The sequence below is a fragment of the Antechinus flavipes genome, chromosome 2 (assembly GCF_016432865.1).
Source record: "Antechinus flavipes isolate AdamAnt ecotype Samford, QLD, Australia chromosome 2, AdamAnt_v2, whole genome shotgun sequence".
NCBI classification, from domain to species: domain Eukaryota; kingdom Metazoa; phylum Chordata; class Mammalia; order Dasyuromorphia; family Dasyuridae; genus Antechinus; species Antechinus flavipes.
This window is the reverse complement of record NC_067399.1, coordinates 495,353,620-495,371,445: the sequence shown is the minus strand read 5'-3', so window position 1 is coordinate 495,371,445 and position 17,826 is coordinate 495,353,620. Positions and strand designations below refer to the sequence as shown.

Genomic DNA, 17,826 nt, shown 5'->3' with positions numbered 1-17,826 from the left:
AAGCCCAGGTTTCTTGACCTCATTTCTAGTATTTTTTTGCTATGCCGTGATGACTCTCAGTATAACTCTCTCACTCATTAGTCTTCTCTTTTGTGTCATATTTGTAACCCTAATTATCAGCAATTCTCATTGACCTGGTTCATTGGATTTAAAACTGGAATGGTTTGAACTTTTGGAGATTGTCTTCTCTAGAGAGGGTTCTTAAGCTTTTTTGTATCTTAGATCCCTTCAGACAGTCTAGTGAAACCTAAGGACCCTTACTCAGAATGATATTTTTTAAATAAAATAAAATACATATGATTACAAAGAAAACCAATTTCATTGAAATAAAGAAGTAAATTTTTCCCCATTCCAATTCACAGGCCCCTTGGAAATCTATTCATAAACCCCAAATCAGCTTAAAAACCTTTGATTTAGTTCAATTCTTTTTGGAGTCCAGGAAGGAAAGGGATTTCTTTAGTCTACACAGGTGGGTATATTCACACAGGTGAGTGTGTTCCGCAGGTGAGTTCATATAGGATTTTCATCCTAGTCTTTTGATTCCAAATCCAGTGAGTAGAAAAGAATACTGCAATTAAGCCAGACAACTACAGTCTTGTTTGAGCCATATAACATCTCTGGGTCTCCTTTTCTTTAGCTGTAAAATGAGATAACTGGAGAAGACAATTTCTAAAGTTCCTTCTAGCTTGAAATCTATGATTCCTCAGTTCTCTTGCCATTGTACTGCACTGAGAGTCCAAAAATCTTCTTTTGGCTCAGGGCCCTCATCATTTCTCCTGTACTCTAGGATGTTGAGATCTACTCTCACTTGTAAGGGCATAGTTCCCACTATTGAAGCTTGTTTTTTAAAGGAAGAAGAAATGAGAGATCCCTGAAAGAATAAACCCAAGTGCCAAATATTTGCATAAATCGTTAGTTCCTTACAGCCTGGAATCTGAAGGCCATAAGCCCTACTGCTTTCTGACAATCAAAGGGAGTTGGAGACTGAGGTGTTAAGTTTGTTCTCTCTTCCTAGATTTCTGCTATTCCTCATGGCTTTCCCAGCTCCTTAGTCTAATAGCTGACAGTTTCCCAAGCAAAAGGAAGGAGAGTGTCTAAAGTTCATCACTCTTTCAATGTCATGGCCCATGGGCTCCTGAGTCATCTTTCTACTGTGAATGACATTGCTCTTCTTTGAATTACCTTTGAGAGAAATAGAGAGAGATAGACAGACAGACAGACACAGAGACAGATACAGAGAGGAGAGAGAGAGAGAGAGAGAGAGAGAGAGAGAGAGAGAGAGACAAAGAGACAGAGACAGGTAGAGAGACAGAGACAGAGAGACAGACAGAGACAAAGGAGGGAGAGGGACAAAAGAGGAAAGAAAAAGGAGAGAGGAGAGAAATAGAGTATAGTGAGGAAAGAGCTAGAAAAAGAAAAGGAGAGGGAAGAAAGAGACAGTGATAGAAAGATAGAAAAAGAAAGATAGAGAAATCTCTTAATATGTATATTTATCTGTGTGCATATCTTGAGCCAGGTAGGTGGTATGGTGGCTAGAATGTCAAACTGTGCTTCAGACATTTACTTAGCTGTGTGACCCCTAGCAAGTAACTAAGTTTCAGTTTCCTCAACTGCAAAATATCAAGATAAAACCTCTATGGATTGTCATGAGAATAAAAAAAAAGATATATATAAAGCATTTTGCAAATTTTAAAGTGCTACAGAAAGCTACCATCATCATTACTGCTACACTGCTATTACTACTATTAGTGTAGTAGTAGTGTTACTACTACATTACTACTACAACTACTATCTCATATCTTATTTCCCTCAGTAAATGATAATTTCCTTCTAGAATAGGGATACTGATCTTTTTCATTTTTGAAGGTACAAGCAAGTTATTTTCCACCAGAGGCCCTTCCTGGTCTTCCTCAGTATTAGTACTTCTCGCTGAGATTGTCTTGACTTTACCCTGTAGTATATCTTCTGAGTACACAGTTGTTTTCATGCTGTCTTCTCCAGTAGACTGTGAGCCCCTTGAGTCAAGGACTGTTTTTATCAGACTTTCTTTGTATCCACAGTGCTTAGCACAATGCCTTGCACATAGTAAGTACTTAATAAATGCTTGTAGACTTGACTTTCTCATTTACCATTTATTATGTATCTTCCATCTTAGTAAATGGAGAGTGCCGAGGGAAATAAGGAAGACAAATGTCAATCAATGAAGAAAAAGATACTAACTGAAGGATGGAGGAAGATGAGAAGAGAGATGGGGGGACAAATAGGGAATCGGAACAGGTCTAAAAGAGTAAAGAGACAACTGATAAAGAGGCCTGGAAGTTAGATATGATCACAGAAAGTGGTCTGGGGAAGTGCTATAAAAAGAGAGTAGGAAATAGAGGAGAAGGATCAGGACAAGACTATTATCCTCTCAAACATCCTTAATGGTCTAGTCCATCCCTGTTCAGTGGAGTGGATTTTATTCTGAACCAAGAGTAGTAGAGCACTTTGGCTGAGGCCCTATGTCTATTGCCAGAACAGATGGTGGTATCTGACCTGAGCTAGCCTCTGTTTTGGTAAAGCTAACCAAGCAGAAGGAGGGAAGCTGCAGGTCTGCCCTCTGGGTTTGAACCCCAGACTGGCTGTCATTCAGCTGCTTCTCCCTCTTTCCTGCTTCCAGGTTTCTCCATTCCACTTCCCAAGCTGCTAGCCTCCCTCATATCACTCTCTTCTCCACATAGCTTTGTTTTTTTAGATTAAAATTGCATTTCTCTCCCCACTCCCTGCCCTCAGCAAGCAAATTCATAATTTTCTGTGTCTGGGTTGCTTGAGCAGACAGATCCCTGGGGGCAGAGTCTTTAATAACAGAGGCTGCCCTAGGAAACCAGTTATAGTGCCAGAGGGCCCAGGTGTGACACATATTTTAGAAGGGAAAGATTCCTGAGATAGTGTAGAGAAATAAGCAGGAGTTAGCTCCTGACCCTCCATGGACCCCAGTTCATCCAACCCTCATACCTACATGAGCAAACTTCTCCCATCAGTTTTTGTTGTTATTGTTGTGCTTGTGGTTTGGGGGCCAGAGAGAGTAGAAGGTAGTGGGAAGGTAGAAAGAGAAAGTAGAAAACGAGTTGTAGGGGGAGGACCATGGGATGAGAATAACTAAGGGAACAGGAGGATCAGTGGGACATATGACAGAATTTTAAGACCCCAAAGAGATTATCTAATCAACTTCATTTTACAGAGAAGGAAACTGAGGCCCAAGGCCCAAGGTTAGACTGATAGTAAGAGAGTTGAATTTGAAGTTGTATATTCTGATTAGGATAGAGATGAGCTCAAATGAACACAAATGATAGGCTAGTTGAAATCAAAGGGGAACTAAATTATTGAACGGCAAGAGACATACATAATTCCTCTGTAATCAAATAAGATTTAGAGTCAGAAGTCCTTGTCTTAAATATTGGTTCTGTCACCGATCCCTTTGTAACCTTAAGCAAGTCGTTCTTCTTTGGGACAGTTTCCTCCAAAGCCCAAAGAAGAGGAGCGAGGAGGTCTGCAAGGGCCCTGCCGGTCTGAAGCTAAAATGCTAAGGAACATGGGGAGAATGAGAGGGGGGCCATGGGAAGCACAACTGACATGGATGTGACCTCAGTGCCACCTTCTGGCTGCTGTTTGCTTTACAGCCACTGCCTCCAGGAAATAGTCCAAGGCCCAGAGGCAGAGAAGAGACTTCTAGGGGGAGTCAGTGGCCCTAGTTTTGCATGATCTTCACCAAGAGAAGGAGGACCCCTGCTGTGAGCCAGCTCATCACCCCTCCCCACCCAGTGCCCCCTGCACACCCCTCCCCTTTCACTTTCCTTCTCCAAACACAGGCTGTAATTTCAGGTCTGTGAACATACCTTGAGCTACCTCCTTTATATATAAACCAAAATTTTCCAATTAGTAGACCAAGACTTCTGATTGGAGCCCAGAGTTTTATTTAATTGACCTCCAAAGCACTTACAGACGCCAACACTAATACCAATCCAGGCAATGTGTACATATCCCAGCCTCAATTCCACCTTTCGGTGATCATGAATAACACTAAAGAGAGACAGCCTGGCTCTGGCCTGCCTATCACCTCCTCGCCGTTCTTGCATTGGTACCCCAGCCAGGACGGGTCATGGCAATCTTCCCGGTGCTCTCCTCTGCTCCCTTCCCTCGCCTCTGGTTCCAGCTCCACCTCCGTGAGCTCGCAGGAAGCCCACAGAATATCATGTCCCGATGTTCTCCATGAAGGTGGGGACAGGGGAGACACAGCCAGCAGTGTCAGCAACAGGCGCTCACACTATGACTAAGGAGGGAAGGGAAGGTGGGAAGACCCTCGGGCCTTGAGGTAGATGCTTCCCTGTTCTACATGGAAGGGGTCAGAAGGACCAGTTTTAGGAATAAAAGTGCTTTGTGGGCAATGTGTACTCATATGTCAGGAATTCCCTCTGGTGGCTTCTGGTGAGAGATGGAGGTACTCTGACAATGGAAATTCCTTTTCTAATAATCCGACCATTTTTTCTGTTCTTCCCTGCAAAGGCAGCAGGGCCAAGAGGGGAAGTCTGGGGCCTGGAAATGTCAAAGTCATTCCTGAGGGGAACACCCTCAGGACCCTCTGCACCCCGCAGGCAGTCCCCCACTCCTTCCTGGCCCCTCCCTCCGCCTCAGAACCAGCAGCTGCTGGTGACGCTGCTCTCAGCATCTGGAGCCGCCCCAGTCCCGCGGCCCTCACTGGCCCTCTTGCTCTGAAATGCGGCTCTCCTTGCCGTCCTCCTGCGTGACTGGCTGGCCCCGAAGCAAGGTCTCCTGCACGGGGAGGGGATCCTCGTCCGTCTCTATGGGCTCCATTTTCTGGAGAACCTGTTCGGGACAGAGTCGTGCTGAGGGCAGCAGCCTTTACAGGCAGAGTGCTCCCTCCGGTAAGGCGCAGCAAGGGTGAGGGCCGAGCCTTGCGAGGGAGGAAGGGGGAGAGGGAGGGACGGCGTCCTCCCCTCTGGCTGCTCCCCGGTCTGCTGTGGCAGCTGAAGCCTAGGCTCCTTTCCATGGGCGCCTCCTGCCCCCTGCTGGCCACACCATGAAGCACGACAGCCCCCTCGAGGAGGGCGATGGAGTCCCGGGTCAGTGCTTCGGTGAGGGAGAGGGAATGGAGACCCCAGAGGGGACATGGCCAAGATCATACAAGCGGGGCCAGCAGAGCCGGGGCGGTGGCTGGGGTCTCTGCCTCCCGCTGCAGCCCCGGCCTCGGGCCTCTCTCCTCTCCCGCTTCTGCCCTCGCTGCCCCCCCAAAGGCCTGGGGGAAAGCCGCAGGCACCTCAGCGGCCCGGCCTGGCCACCCGCACCGCGCTCCCCCCCTCCCTGGGCTGTGTGGGGCGCTCCCATGCGAGGCCCCGCAGGAAGACTAAGCAGGGTTCAGGGTCACGGAGGAGGAAGGGCGGCCTCTCCGGTCACAGGGGGGGCCCGGCTCCCCGCTCCGTGGGGGCACTAACAGCCAGGGTCGGGGGCACAAGGACAAGCAGCCTGGCCTCCATGGGTGGCCCCGGTCCAAGTCATGACTGGCCACGACGCCAGCTCTTGCTGCCCAAAGGAGGGTGCCAGTGACTCACTGTCTCTTCTTCCAGTCTGCTGAACTCCGTCTAGATCTCAGGAAATTATACTAGCTCAGGAAATGACCTACCTTGTTCTTGGGCGCCTTGAAACACAGACCTGAATGGGAAATGGGGAGGAGAGAAAGACTGAGGTCAAGAAAAGGAGACTGCGCTCTGCAGCTTTCCTGTCCTTCCCCTCTCCCCAGGAGAACTTCCCGTCCCTCAGTCCAATCCCGGACTCACCTCTCCAGTGCAGCAAGCCCATGATAACAAAGAAAAGTCCTAGGACAATGGGGATCAGCACCAAGAGACCCATTCGAGATTTGTCGCCTGGGGAAAACTGGGCCTTAGCAAAACTCCACCAAGTATCTCCCATCCTCCTGGAAGCTTTGGTTCCTCCCTTCTGCCCTCCACGGTCCACTGCCCTCTCCCTCCCTGCCCCCTACTCAGAATCTTCTCTTTCAGAAAAAGTGCTAGAACATCCAATCTGGGAAGACATTTGCGAGCCTTTCGTCCAGCTCCTCCTATTGCTGATGAAGAATCCATGATGGAGAGAGGTACAATGACTTTTTCACAGTCCCACAGCCACAGATTGGCAGAGTACCCTGCCAGTTAGCAGGAGGAGGAGTCTATGACATTTAAGTCAAATGTCCTTTCCACCATCTCCATCTTTCTGCTCTTTGCTGTATATAACGTCAATATTGTCTCGTCCCTTTCAATACCGCCCCCATCCAACTTTAGTCTTCTGCCGTTGCCCATCCATACTTACTTTGGCAGAGCACATCCGTTTTATCCGTCCCCTCCTGAACTTCCGACAATCCTGTGTCTTTGCAGCTGGGTAGACAGACAGACACACACACACACACACACACACACACACGGATTAAGTTTTTCTAGCTCAGGGAACTTCAAGGCCAGAATTGGGGGAATCATATCAATCAAGAAAACCTTGCCCCTCTAAGCAAGGGACTATGGGAGATGGAAAAAAGACAAGCTATAGTCCCTGGGCTCAAAGAAATTAAAACCAAGTAGAAAAAAGTAATCTTAATCAATGCATGGTTCAATTCATAAACAATGATAATGCTACTTTTAGAGGGTGCTCTAACACAACACAACACAACAACCCTGTGAGGTAAGTGATACTGAAATTATTGTCCCCATTTTGCAGGTGAGGAAGCAGAGTCGCAGAGACTTTAAGTGACTTGCCCAGAGAGCAGGTAAGTGTGAGAGACAGAATTCATACTGGAATTCCAGGTCTCTTGGCTGACTCCCAAGTTGAGTTCCTCCCACTATACTCAACATAATGCATGATCTAAGTGCTAATGTATGGACCATGAGCACCAAAAAGGAGAGAGGAAAAAGAAGGATATAATCAGGGAAGACTTCAAGAGGAAAGTGAGATTTGCCCTTCATCTGAAAAGATCGACAGAATGGGGTCAGGTTTAAGGGAAAAAGTATGTTCTGGGCCAGGCTATTACATTATTTCATTGAATCGTACATTAAGAACCAGAAAAGATCTCAGAAGACATCTAGTCCAAACACCTTGTTCTACAAATAAAGAAACAGACCCAGAGAAGAAGTGAATAGCATAAATAGGACTTTTATCCTCCCTTTCAAATTGAGTGCTCCTCTCATTGCACCATAAACAATATCATTAAAAGCTGGCTCGTGTCCACAGGACAATGCTGCAGCAGGCTTCAAGCAACTGTGTGGAGAGAAGACAGGAAAGAAAACCAGACTGGCATTGATATTTGTGATACTTTGACTCTCCTTTCATCCTCTGTGAAATGGGTAGAATCATATTGGCACGCCATGTCTCCCAGGATTTTGTAGAAAGAAAACTAAATTGCAGATCTTGCAGGAACGATAAGAATGTGAGCTAATGTCAGGAGACATTAGTTCAGGAGAGTTATGAGAAATAAAGTTGGGCAGTATTATTATAAAGGGCCACACAGAGCAATACAGACTTGATTCATTACACAACAAGGAGCCCCTGGCAGTGTTTGATTGGTTTCATGATAAAAATGAGTGTTTTTCGAAGATGAACCTGGGGCTTGTCCAGAACAGATGGGAAGAACTGAAGGCAGGAATACCAGTCAGGAAACTGCTCTGGTAGTCCATCTGTTGTTTGTCCTTCATTCTGAAGAGGATCATGATGTCAGAGAGGTGATGCTGTGACATACAAGTGAGTTGGATTTCAGTGAGGGAGGGCTGTGCAAGGCTACCAGCCTCACTGTCCCCTCCAGAATCATCTGGGTCCAGGGGCCAGATATGGATCAGGATGACTGGAGATGGGCCTAGAGGCACCGTGGCCTTTTTAAGCTAAGGTCTTCATAGGTCTTAGTTGACTGAGGCAACACCTATTCAGTGATTCAGGCTACCCTGATGAGAACCTGATCATGAGAGGGAAAAGGAAGAGAGAAACATCTACAGGGAATAACCAGCAGTTTTGAGATTGCCTGAGCTTGGGGGATGAAGGCGAAGGAGGAATAAGGCAGAGAACTCTGATGCTGTAAAGCAAATACTGCATTTAATACATTCGAGCGAAGATCTGAGTTTGAATCCCAAATTTTCCATCACATGTGTAGCATATGGTGAGTTGTGTGGCCTCCTCAGAACTCAAACTTCTGCATCCATGAAATGAAAGAATCGGGTAAAATGGGATGGGATCTATGATTCTCCCCCAGGAAATGTCATAGATGATCACAGAGTATGAAAGAGAGAACTGAGACCCAGTCAGGTTAAAGCAGGGTCCCCAACTCCAAAACCAGTGCTCTTTCCACTTAATGATTCTGCTCTGGGTGAGATGTTGGGAGGGAAGACAGTTGGACTGGACCGACAACTCCAGAAGACTTTGTAGGACTGGGGCCTGCTGCTCTTTTCTGGACCATCGTTTCTTAGGGCATTAGAATAGGATGTGTCATGAAAATGTGCTGGGTATATACTGAATGTCTGAGTTCCTCTCAAAATGAAAGGTAAGCAATAGGGTGATCATTGTGAAGAGAAGAGGGAAGGAAAGGAAAGAAAGAAGAAAGAAGGGAGGAGGAGAAAGGGAGGAAAAGAAGAAAGAAAAGCAAGGAAGCAAAGGAGAAAAAGAGGAGGGAAGGAAAAGAAAGGAATGAAGGAAAGGAAGGATAGAAGAAAGAAGAAAAGGAGGAAAAAAGAAGGAAGAAAGTATGTAAAAAGGCAGAGTAGGAAGTTAGTATGAAAAAAAAGCAATATGGTATAACTGGACTTTGAGTAAAAAGACATGGGTCTGAGTCCCAATTCCAATGCTTACTAGACTGACCTTGAGCAGTTAAGTCATTTAATCTCAGCATCCCCATCTATCATTCTCAAATAGATACTAACTGCAAGACATTGGGTAAGTCACTTAAGTTTTCCCTGCCTCTATTTTCTCATTTGTAAAATAGAGATAATAATAACACCTTCATGATTATTGTGAGGGTCAAATGAAAGAATATGTAAAATGTTTTGTAAACCTTAAAGTGCCACAGAAATTAGCTATTATTCTTCATATTACTGTTACTTTTATCCTTATACTGCCTGCTTCACAAGGGAAAGTTCTTTATAAACCTTTAAAGATGAAGATGACCTGTTATTCTTTTTTTTCTAGTTCAAAGCAAAGAACACGCCTGCACTAGTAGAAGGCTGGGAAGGATGGAAGAGAAAGTTTTTCACACATAGTAATGTGTCTTTTCCTTCTCCAGTATGCGTAGGAATGTGGCTTAGGAAGCACAGCCTCAAGTGAACAAATATTCATGGGCCCAAGAAACAGGAGAGTCAGGAATCCCTAGTACCTGGTCCAGGGAAGACATTTTTCGAAAGCAGAGGATACGTTGGAGAAAAAGCCTTTCTTGCAAGGTTCACAGATGGTGTCAGTGGAATTTGTGCCTGGGAGAAGAGAAAAGAGAGACTGGCTGTCAGACAACAGTAACTTAGTTATATGAACACTTATTAAGTGTTTTCTATATAACAGGCACTGTACTAAGCACTAGCCTTCAAAGGGTTTATAATCTAATAGAGAAAGATAATACATAAAAAGGAAGCTGAAACATGGAGGAGAGAGCACAGCATACTCAGAACAGGTATTGTGTTCCTGGAGTCAAACTAAGTCTGAGTCCTTTATATAGGAAGGCCTTGGGAAGTGTTCATTTCTCTACCCTTTCACCCTTCAGAGGAGAAAGGCCCTGAGACTGCCATCTTCAGGTAGGTCTGAAAGGTAATTAAGTCATGCTCCCAGGGGCTATGGAAGCAATGGCCATCCAGGAGAAAAGGTCAGGAGTAAGACTGACACCAGCTGATCTGCCCCTGTTCTCCAGCAGCATCCTATAGGACAAAGCTTCTTAAACTGTGGATCTCGACTCCATATAGGATTGTGTAACTGAATATGAAGGTCGCAAAAAATTTGATTATAGTAAAAGGTATCAAATATTCTGCCAAGATCCAATTTTTATATAAAAATAAGCAAGCATATCCATCTCATTAGCATGTAAATTTGCTTCATCTTTAATAAATGGTAAAATTACATATATCAAAGAATTATTTTAAAATAAAATATGATTTATTATAAATAAATAAAATTTATTGTAAATGTATTATAAATCATTTATTCTATTTATTCTAAAAATAAAAAATGATTTATCATCAATAAATGTTTGGTTTGTATAACTTATATACTCAGGGGTATGTAAAAGTTTCTCTTCCAAAAAGAAGTTGAGTGTGAAAAAAGTTGGTGTAAGAGAACCTCTAATCCTTCCTTCCTCCCCCTTTCCCTTCTGGAACAAGAGGGCAACCTCTGGCAAGGCAGACAATGGAAGACATCTAGGCCCTGCTAAAAGGTGCCAATTTAAGGCCTGAGCATTCCCCTCCTCGGTCCAATTCCTTTTCCTTCTTTGGAGGTGGTGAGTGGGACTTGCCCAGCTAATTGCTTATAGCAGAAATGAAGAATATCTTCTCTCCTCAGTTTTGGCTCTGGTCTCCCTCACTCCCTCCCATGCCGCTTAGACTAGAATCTTAAATATAAAAGAGGCCTTGGAACATAGACTGTCAGCTCTGGAAGAGACTTTAGAACACAGAGGGCAGAAGTGGAAGGGTTTAGAGACCACCTAGTCTGGACCCCCTTACTTCATGACGGAGGAAACCGAGGCCTTCCTGCGCAGGCTACTCACCAGCATGCTTGACACCAAAGCCGGGCTGGCAGGGGCTGTGGCTACTGCAGCTCTCACACTCCGGGCTGGTGCAGTGAAAACCCTCTATACAAACACAAGTCGTGTCCTTTTCCAAGGAGCCCTCCTTTTGAATTTTGAGGTGCATATCTGAGCAGAGAGGTCAGGGGGAAGGGTTGGACTTTCCGGCCCCACCTTCCCTGCTTCCAGCACAGGTAGAGCTTTCCCTTCTTCCTAGCATCCCCACCAGAACCACCCTCTCCGCCAACCTACTGGGATGGCAGTACTTGTGCTGGTGGCAGTATTTATCGTGGTTCCAGGAAGACTGGAACTCTCCCTCCTGGCAAGGCTCGCACTGGGTTTCGCTGCCCTCACTGCAGTCAGTAACCAGCTTTGTTCCTGGAAGATGTCAAGAGAAGAGAGAGCTGTAGCCGGGTCAGAACCTCAGGGTTCTGCAGCACGCTAAGCTTGACGAAGCACTTTTCTCACAAGGAGCCAACTAGTGCGGGCCTTCAATCAGGCCCAAGCATTAGGCGCCTACTATGGGCCAAGCATCAGGCCAGGTGATACCTTCTTTATGGATGAGGAATGGGGAGGGGTACAGGGGGGTGGGAGGCGGTCATAGTCAGTAAAGTTACTACATATACATATGTGTGCCCAAAGTCACATGGCCAGTAGGTTTCAGAGTCAGGATTCTCTGAATTCTAGCCTAGGCAGCTTTTCACATACCTGGAGAGCACATCTCACAGCAGAGCCCATTCACCAAATACTGGTTTTTCTCACAAGAAATAGCTGGTTTCATATGGACCTGAAGAAAAAAAAAGAAATCACAAGATTCCCAAATTTAGAAGAACCTTAAGAGATCAGCTGCCAGCCTCCAGTTTAAGTGAATGACAATTACCTGGCCTGGAGAGTTTCGATAAAAGGTGTCAGCAACACTGAGCCACCACAGATTAAAATGCAATTGGGAAATATTTAACAAAATAAATTAAAAATACAGTAAAATATAGATAATGTTACTAGGTGGTTTTCTAAATTAATGAATACCTGTGATGATCTTATTGGCCTTCACACCACTAGAACCATTCAAGAGACTTATAAATGAGTTCAAACCATGAGGTTAAATGTGAGCGTTACTCTCCTGATTCAGCCTCTGATGCATCCTGGCAAAGTGACCCTGGCCTAATCTCTGAACCCCATAGTGCCGCAGTAGAAAGAGAGGAGTATTGCTGACAAAGTTAAAATTTTAGTGTAATCACTGATATATCCCAAATCAGTAAATTCTACAATTTGAGACTTGACCAATTGTTTTAATGTTTGCTTAGGCTTAACAAAATGACTCAGATGAAACTTAAAAGTATATCCTGGGTTTTTTGGAGAGCTGGTTGTTAAATGTTTACAAGTATACACCTTAGAGTTTTGTTTTTTTAAGTTGTGTAAGCCAATGAAATCACTGATCCTGGCCTCAACACACACACACACACACACACACACACACACAACCATATTGCAGCTTCAACCAACTATAACAGTAAGAGTTAAAGGACCTAGGTTCACATTCTGATTCTTCTCTCCATGTGACCATACAAAAACCACTTAATATTTCTGGGCCTCAGTATTTTCATCTGCAAAGTGGAAGAGATTGGGTTAGATAATCTCTTATCTCTCAATCCTAAAATGAATTGGTCTAAATTGGAACTGACAACAAGAGTGGGAAAGCTGTGGGTATGGAGTTTGGGGACTTGAGATCCTGGCCCAGCTTTGCCACTTATTCAAAGTCTTGCTTACCTATAGTTAAACCCAATTCTCCTGACTGCTGGTCTAGTAGCCTTTCTTTCCCCTGCACCAGATGGAATGGTTTCCAGCCTCTACTTAGAAACTTCCAAGGACAGAAAACTCACAACTTTATGAGGCAATCTGTTCCTACTCTACCCCTACACTATATTCCCTCCCAAATGACTTCTTTCTCTTCTCTCCATTTATTATTTTCTTCAAGACATTTCTTCCACATAAACTGTCATCCATTTTCATTAAATATGACTTCCCCCTATTCTCTCTCCATTTCTGTCTTTGTCTCTGTGTGTCTGTCCCTGTCTTTGTCTCTGTGCCTCTGACAGTGTCCCTGTCTTTGTCTCTGTCTCTTTGTCTCTGTCTCTTATTCTGTCTCTGTGTGTCTGTCCCTGTCTTTCTGTCTTTGTCTCTGTGCCTCTGACAGTGTCCCTGTCTCTGTCTCTCTGTCTCTGTATCTCTTATTCTATCTCTGTGTGTCTCTGGGTCTCTTATTCTGTGTCTGTCTTTGTCTGTGTGTCTCTGTCTCTGCTCCCCCGCCCCCGCCCCTGCCATGCTACCACAGTCTTTTATAGGACCTAAATAAAATGAGTTGAGTCTGTGGAAGAAGAGCTCTGGCCTTCAGAAAAGCTAGCAAGACAATACATATGTATTCAATGAATTACATTTTCCAGTTGGTAGCAGAGCCCCCAGTGACTTACACAGAAAACTCGAGAGGCTCGCCTCAGTAACAGCTTACAAAGCAGATGAGTGCACAGCAGATGTTTGTCCCCCTAGCAACGTCAGCCATCTCACAGTGCAGACAGTCCTGAAGGGGGCTGGCTAAGAATGTGGGTGGCTAAGTACAGCCATCAGAGGCTCTCTGGGCTAGAAGGAAGCTTGGAGCTCATCTGGTTTAACTCTTTCTCTGCACTCCGCCCTTTATTCTTCAGTCCAGCAGCCAATGGCAGAGAGCCCCTCGGAAGCATCCCCACAAATACCAATCACTTTCTGCTTCAACACAGCCAGTGACAGGAGGCCATCCATTCCATTGTTGGACAGCTTTTATGCCAGGAAGTTTTTCCTTATATGGAACTAAAATATAATAAGAACAATAATACTAGCTAGCATTTATAAAGAGCTTTAAGATTTATTAAACACTTTATAAATATTATCTTTATTTTCACATCAATCCTGCGAGGTAAATGCTATTATTATCCCCATTTTACAGATGAAAACACAGAGTCCCATGCTCTAACCACTGTGCAATCTCTTCACATGCCAACCTTTAAGTACACTATTTAAAGAAAGCAATCATGATCTTGATAAAATCCATCTTTCATCCAAGTCTCTGTCCCTAGTTCTTTCACTCTCAAGAGCCAGTTGGCGGCTCAGTGGGCCTGAATCAGGAAGACCTGAGTTCAAATTCAATCTTAGACAGTTACTAGCTTCCTGATCCTGGGTCACATGGCTTCTGTTTCCCTCAATGGTAAAATGGGGGGAATAGCAGGGCCTACCCCTGCTGCCTGGCATATATAAATGCCCATTTCCCATTAGTTTTGAGTCTTTGTGTATTCGTTGCCTTTCTCTAGACACACTCAAGTTTGCCAACATTGCCCCTAAAATATGGCATAGGAACCTTAGGGGTCAAAATGCAATGTTCCAGATGATGGCTGACTAGGCAAACAAGTGGGATTGATACTACTTCCCTGTTTCAGAATTATACAATTGACTCATATTGAGCTTTCAGTTAATTAAAACCTGCAGATAACTTTATGAACAAGTGTCTGGCCCCTAAACATAGAAGTTTACATCTACCTCATGAAACTGAAAATGTAAAAAGTAAAATAAATTCAAGATATGCTATAATTAATATTATATAAACCTTCCAGCCTAACTAGATCCCCTAAAATACAACAGCCTGTGGATCTTACTATACAATAGTCGTTTCAGCTACACACACACACACACACACACACGTACATACACCGTTAAATTCAGTTAGGGGATAATTTAATTCAATTCCCTCATTCACAAAGGAGGAAACAGCCAAAATTAAGAAGCTGAGGTCCAAAGAAATTTAGTATACAGAAGACCAGGTATAAGGTCACACAGAAAATAAGTGCAAAAGCAGAATGGAGACCCCTATTTTCTAACTCTAAATCAAGGGTTCTTTATATTGTAAGTGAGAAGAATTACTGCTGGAATAATAGATCACAGTTACATAAGGCTTAACAGTTTAGAGTTTTACAAAGCCCTTTAGCACCAGTTTTAGCATTCCTATTTTACTGATGAACAAACTGAGGCCTAAAATGGAGACTTGAACTGAAGGTAATAGAGCTAACAAGTTTTGGATCTGAGCCCAGAGTCTGGAGCTTCTAACTCCAAGTCTAGTGCTCTTCAACCCAGCAATCGATATCATTAACTCCATCATAAAACAAATCAATCTATGATGAACTCATGACGAACTATGAGCTCTTAGCTCTGTTTCTCCAGTCACAAAATATTCTCAAAGGGAGTACAAGTAGCTAAAGAATTCTTCTCCCTGTTTTGGGGAGCTCAGCCCTTGCCCTATAACTGAACTTAGAATGAGGGGCTAGGGAGCCCGACCCTACTGTTCACTTCTTTTCTATTGGCCTCTTCCTCCCATGTGGTCCTTTCCACAAAGGTTCTTTCCTCCATATCTGGCTCCACCTTCCCTTCTCTCTGTCTCTGTTGGCCCTCTTAAATTTTGTTCTCAGTGAAAATGAAAGTAGAGGAGCAGAAGTGGCTTTTTCCCTTCCCCTCCCACCAGGAACCCAATTCTTTCCCAGAAATCCTCTGAGGCTTGTTTATTCCTGTATGGCCACTACTCTAGAATTTTACAATTTCACTGAAATGGGGTGGAGAAAATGGGGGAAATTAGTAAGGAGTGGACACAGAAGACCAGGTACAAGGGGAAATCCCAACCTCCAAAATGAGGAACTATCCAAAAACTGAAAGAGGTGTGGGTCCTTAATGAATTCCCCAGCGAAACGCTTGGGCAATTCTGAGTCAGTGTGATCGATTCAGAGACACCATCACCCCCGGATAGAACTCTAGCCCCCTCTGAGAGACAAAATGGTGGAGGGGAAAGCCTATGGGCATTTCATCTCACTGAGTCTCAGTTTCTTCTTATGTCAATTGAACCATCTCTAAGTTCTCTTCCAACTCTTAAGATCCCTTTCCTTTTGTCATATTGTAGTCTAAGAATTAGGAAGTTCTCATATTTTACATTCTATAGGTCCTACCAGCTCTGATATTCTAAGTTCTTAAGATCATAGATATTTGACACGGATTTTAGAAATCTATCTAGTCTAACTCTTTCATTCTTATTGATGAAGAAATTGGGTCTTAGAGAGGTGAAATGCTTTGTTCAAGGTTCCACAGTTTCTAAGTGACAAAGCAGGGATTTGAAATTGGGTGTCTGATTTAAAATTTATGTCCCTTCCACTAATTTTACATTTCCCTCTAAAATCCCATCCAATTCTGATATTCTCTGATCTACTCTTTCTCCCCAATTTTGGCATTCTATACAATCCCTGAAATTGTGTCCATTTCTTTGAGGTAGGGAGTCAGGGGGTATTTCCCTGGGCATTTCCCTTGAGATCAGGCCAGTGGTCCTATAAAAATGTGGTGGCTTGCCTGCTATGTCTCCCCCTCCCCCTTCTTTAAAGTGTTTCAACCCTTCATCTATCTTTCCCTCTATCCACAGAAAGGGAACAGAAGGGAAGCACTGATAAGACTCCCCCTGGTTGGCAAAAATCCCATGATCATACAAAGGGGTTGTTACCAGAGGCAACAGCATCCTGTAATGTAGGAAAAGAACAGGAAACTGGGCTTATCCACCTCTTCCTATTCCATTGCCTATTCTTTCTGGCCTAGAGACCACCAACCTATCCATAACCTCTCCAATTCTTTAGCCAGCCATTCTCAGGGGTTTAAGACTGAACACAGATTTCTGGGGCTTACCTCTCTGCCAAAAGAAGGCAATCTCACCTCTTTCTCCTTTTGGACTCAAGTGGACATAAAAATGGAAGGAATGTGGGAGGAATTGAATCAGATCTACTAAGACACTTGTTGCCTCAGACCCTTAAAGCTGGCTGCAAGGAGCAATCAACAAATGACCTGTCACCTGGCAGTTAGGGGGGTGATCCACAGATCACTAACTTTAAACTGGCAATAAGTAGAGTTGTCCCTACTCCATTTCCTTCTACTTTTTGTTCACCATTCAGCGTCTCACCAACTTTCATTGCCTGATTTCTTCAAGAAAGTCGGTCAAATGTTAGAGCTGGGGAAGAAGGAAAGTAACTGAAGCCTTAAAGAGGCCACCTTTCGGAATTCCCTAGGAGCCAGACCACAGCCAGGTGGGTGATACCTTTCCAAAAAGCCAGCTCTTCTTTCCATCCCAAGTTTTAGACCCAAGCTGGCCTCCCTGAAAGGAGAGAGGGAATGAAGGGATAGGAAGTCAACTCACAGCAGTGAAAACGCAGGCCCACAGCAGACAGAACGGGATCATGGCTGGTCTGGAAGAGGCTCCGAGGGAGGTGAGAATGGCCCAGAGCCGGCGTCTAATAACCCCCTGCACACCGCAGGGAAGCCCCACCCACAACACGGGAGGGACGCCGCGGGCCAATCGCAGCTAACAGAGGCGGGAGACTGGAACGCGAGAGCTCTCGGGTCGCATCTCCGCCAGACTTTCAGTGGATATGCCATTTGGGACAATTTTCCGAGATCCACTCGAGGGATCTCTTTTCCTAGCGCTCCAAGCTTCTCTCCTCCTTAATTCCAACCACTGTAGTAGAATGCCAAAGCGCAGTTAAGGCAGGAAAGAGGCATCCACTCTGTCCTCCAAGAATTATGGGAGCGGTGAAGTGGGTCGCGCTCCTGGGGCTGGAGACCCGTTATGGGGTTAGGGGCGCAACCCTGCTCCACCCCCACTCCATCCACCATTCCGACAGAACCGAAAGTCTGTCCCCCGCCTTCTCTGGGCTCTCTGCCAGCTTGTTATAGGAAGTCCCCTGGGAGAACTGCAGCTGGGAGAGGAGAGCGGGGGTGTTTGCAAGGAAAGGAATTTCCCAAGCTGCTGCTTTTTCATTCCTAAGGAAATTCCAGATTATGTGAGGGGCCTGGGAGGGGAGAGGCTCTTCTCTGTCTGGACTTTAAGATCGAAAATGACAGGAAGAATAACCGTAGTTCACCCAATTTCTGTAGTACTTAACCATCCAAGTGTAAAAGACATTGCTTCCGTTTTACAAAGGGGAAAATTGAGGTATAGGGAGAAA

At 44.7% G+C, this 17,826-nt stretch overlaps 1 protein-coding gene across 2 annotated transcripts; it reads right to left on the bottom strand.

Moving 5' to 3' along the window:
- Positions 1-3,936: 3,936 nt before the first annotated feature.
- On the bottom strand, positions 3,937-17,501 carry CD40 (CD40 molecule). 2 transcript variants are annotated; one of them, XM_051979950.1, is made up of 9 exons: positions 17,019-17,493; positions 11,486-11,564; positions 11,030-11,155; positions 10,760-10,906; positions 9,389-9,482; positions 6,358-6,422; positions 5,832-5,918; positions 5,678-5,706; positions 3,937-4,863 (listed from the first exon to the last, which is right to left on the bottom strand). In XM_051979950.1, exons 1-9 carry the CDS (start codon positions 17,058-17,060, stop codon positions 4,732-4,734), a joined length of 801 nt encoding a protein of 266 aa, XP_051835910.1. In that variant the 5' UTR covers positions 17,061-17,493; the 3' UTR covers positions 3,937-4,731. The 2 variants fall into 2 exon arrangements, with proteins under 2 accessions (XP_051835910.1, XP_051835911.1); XM_051979951.1 differs by lacking the exon at positions 5,832-5,918 and having other exon boundaries at positions 17,019-17,501.
- Positions 17,502-17,826: the final 325 nt, after the last annotated feature.

What these genes read in the sequence shown, in the direction of transcription:
- CD40 (XM_051979950.1), bottom strand. Translation starts at nt 17,060, where the DNA reads ATGATCCCGTTCTGTCTGCTGTGGGCCTGCGTTTTCACTGCT. An exon ending in GGGCCTGCGTTTTCACTGCT is followed by an intron (nt 11,565 to 17,018) that starts GTGAGTTGACTT and finishes TTTTTTCTTCAG; the next exon opens with GTCCATATGAAACCAGCTAT. An exon ending in CTGTGAGATGTGCTCTCCAG is followed by an intron (nt 11,156 to 11,485) that starts GTATGTGAAAAG and finishes GACATCTTCCAG; the next exon opens with GAACAAAGCTGGTTACTGAC.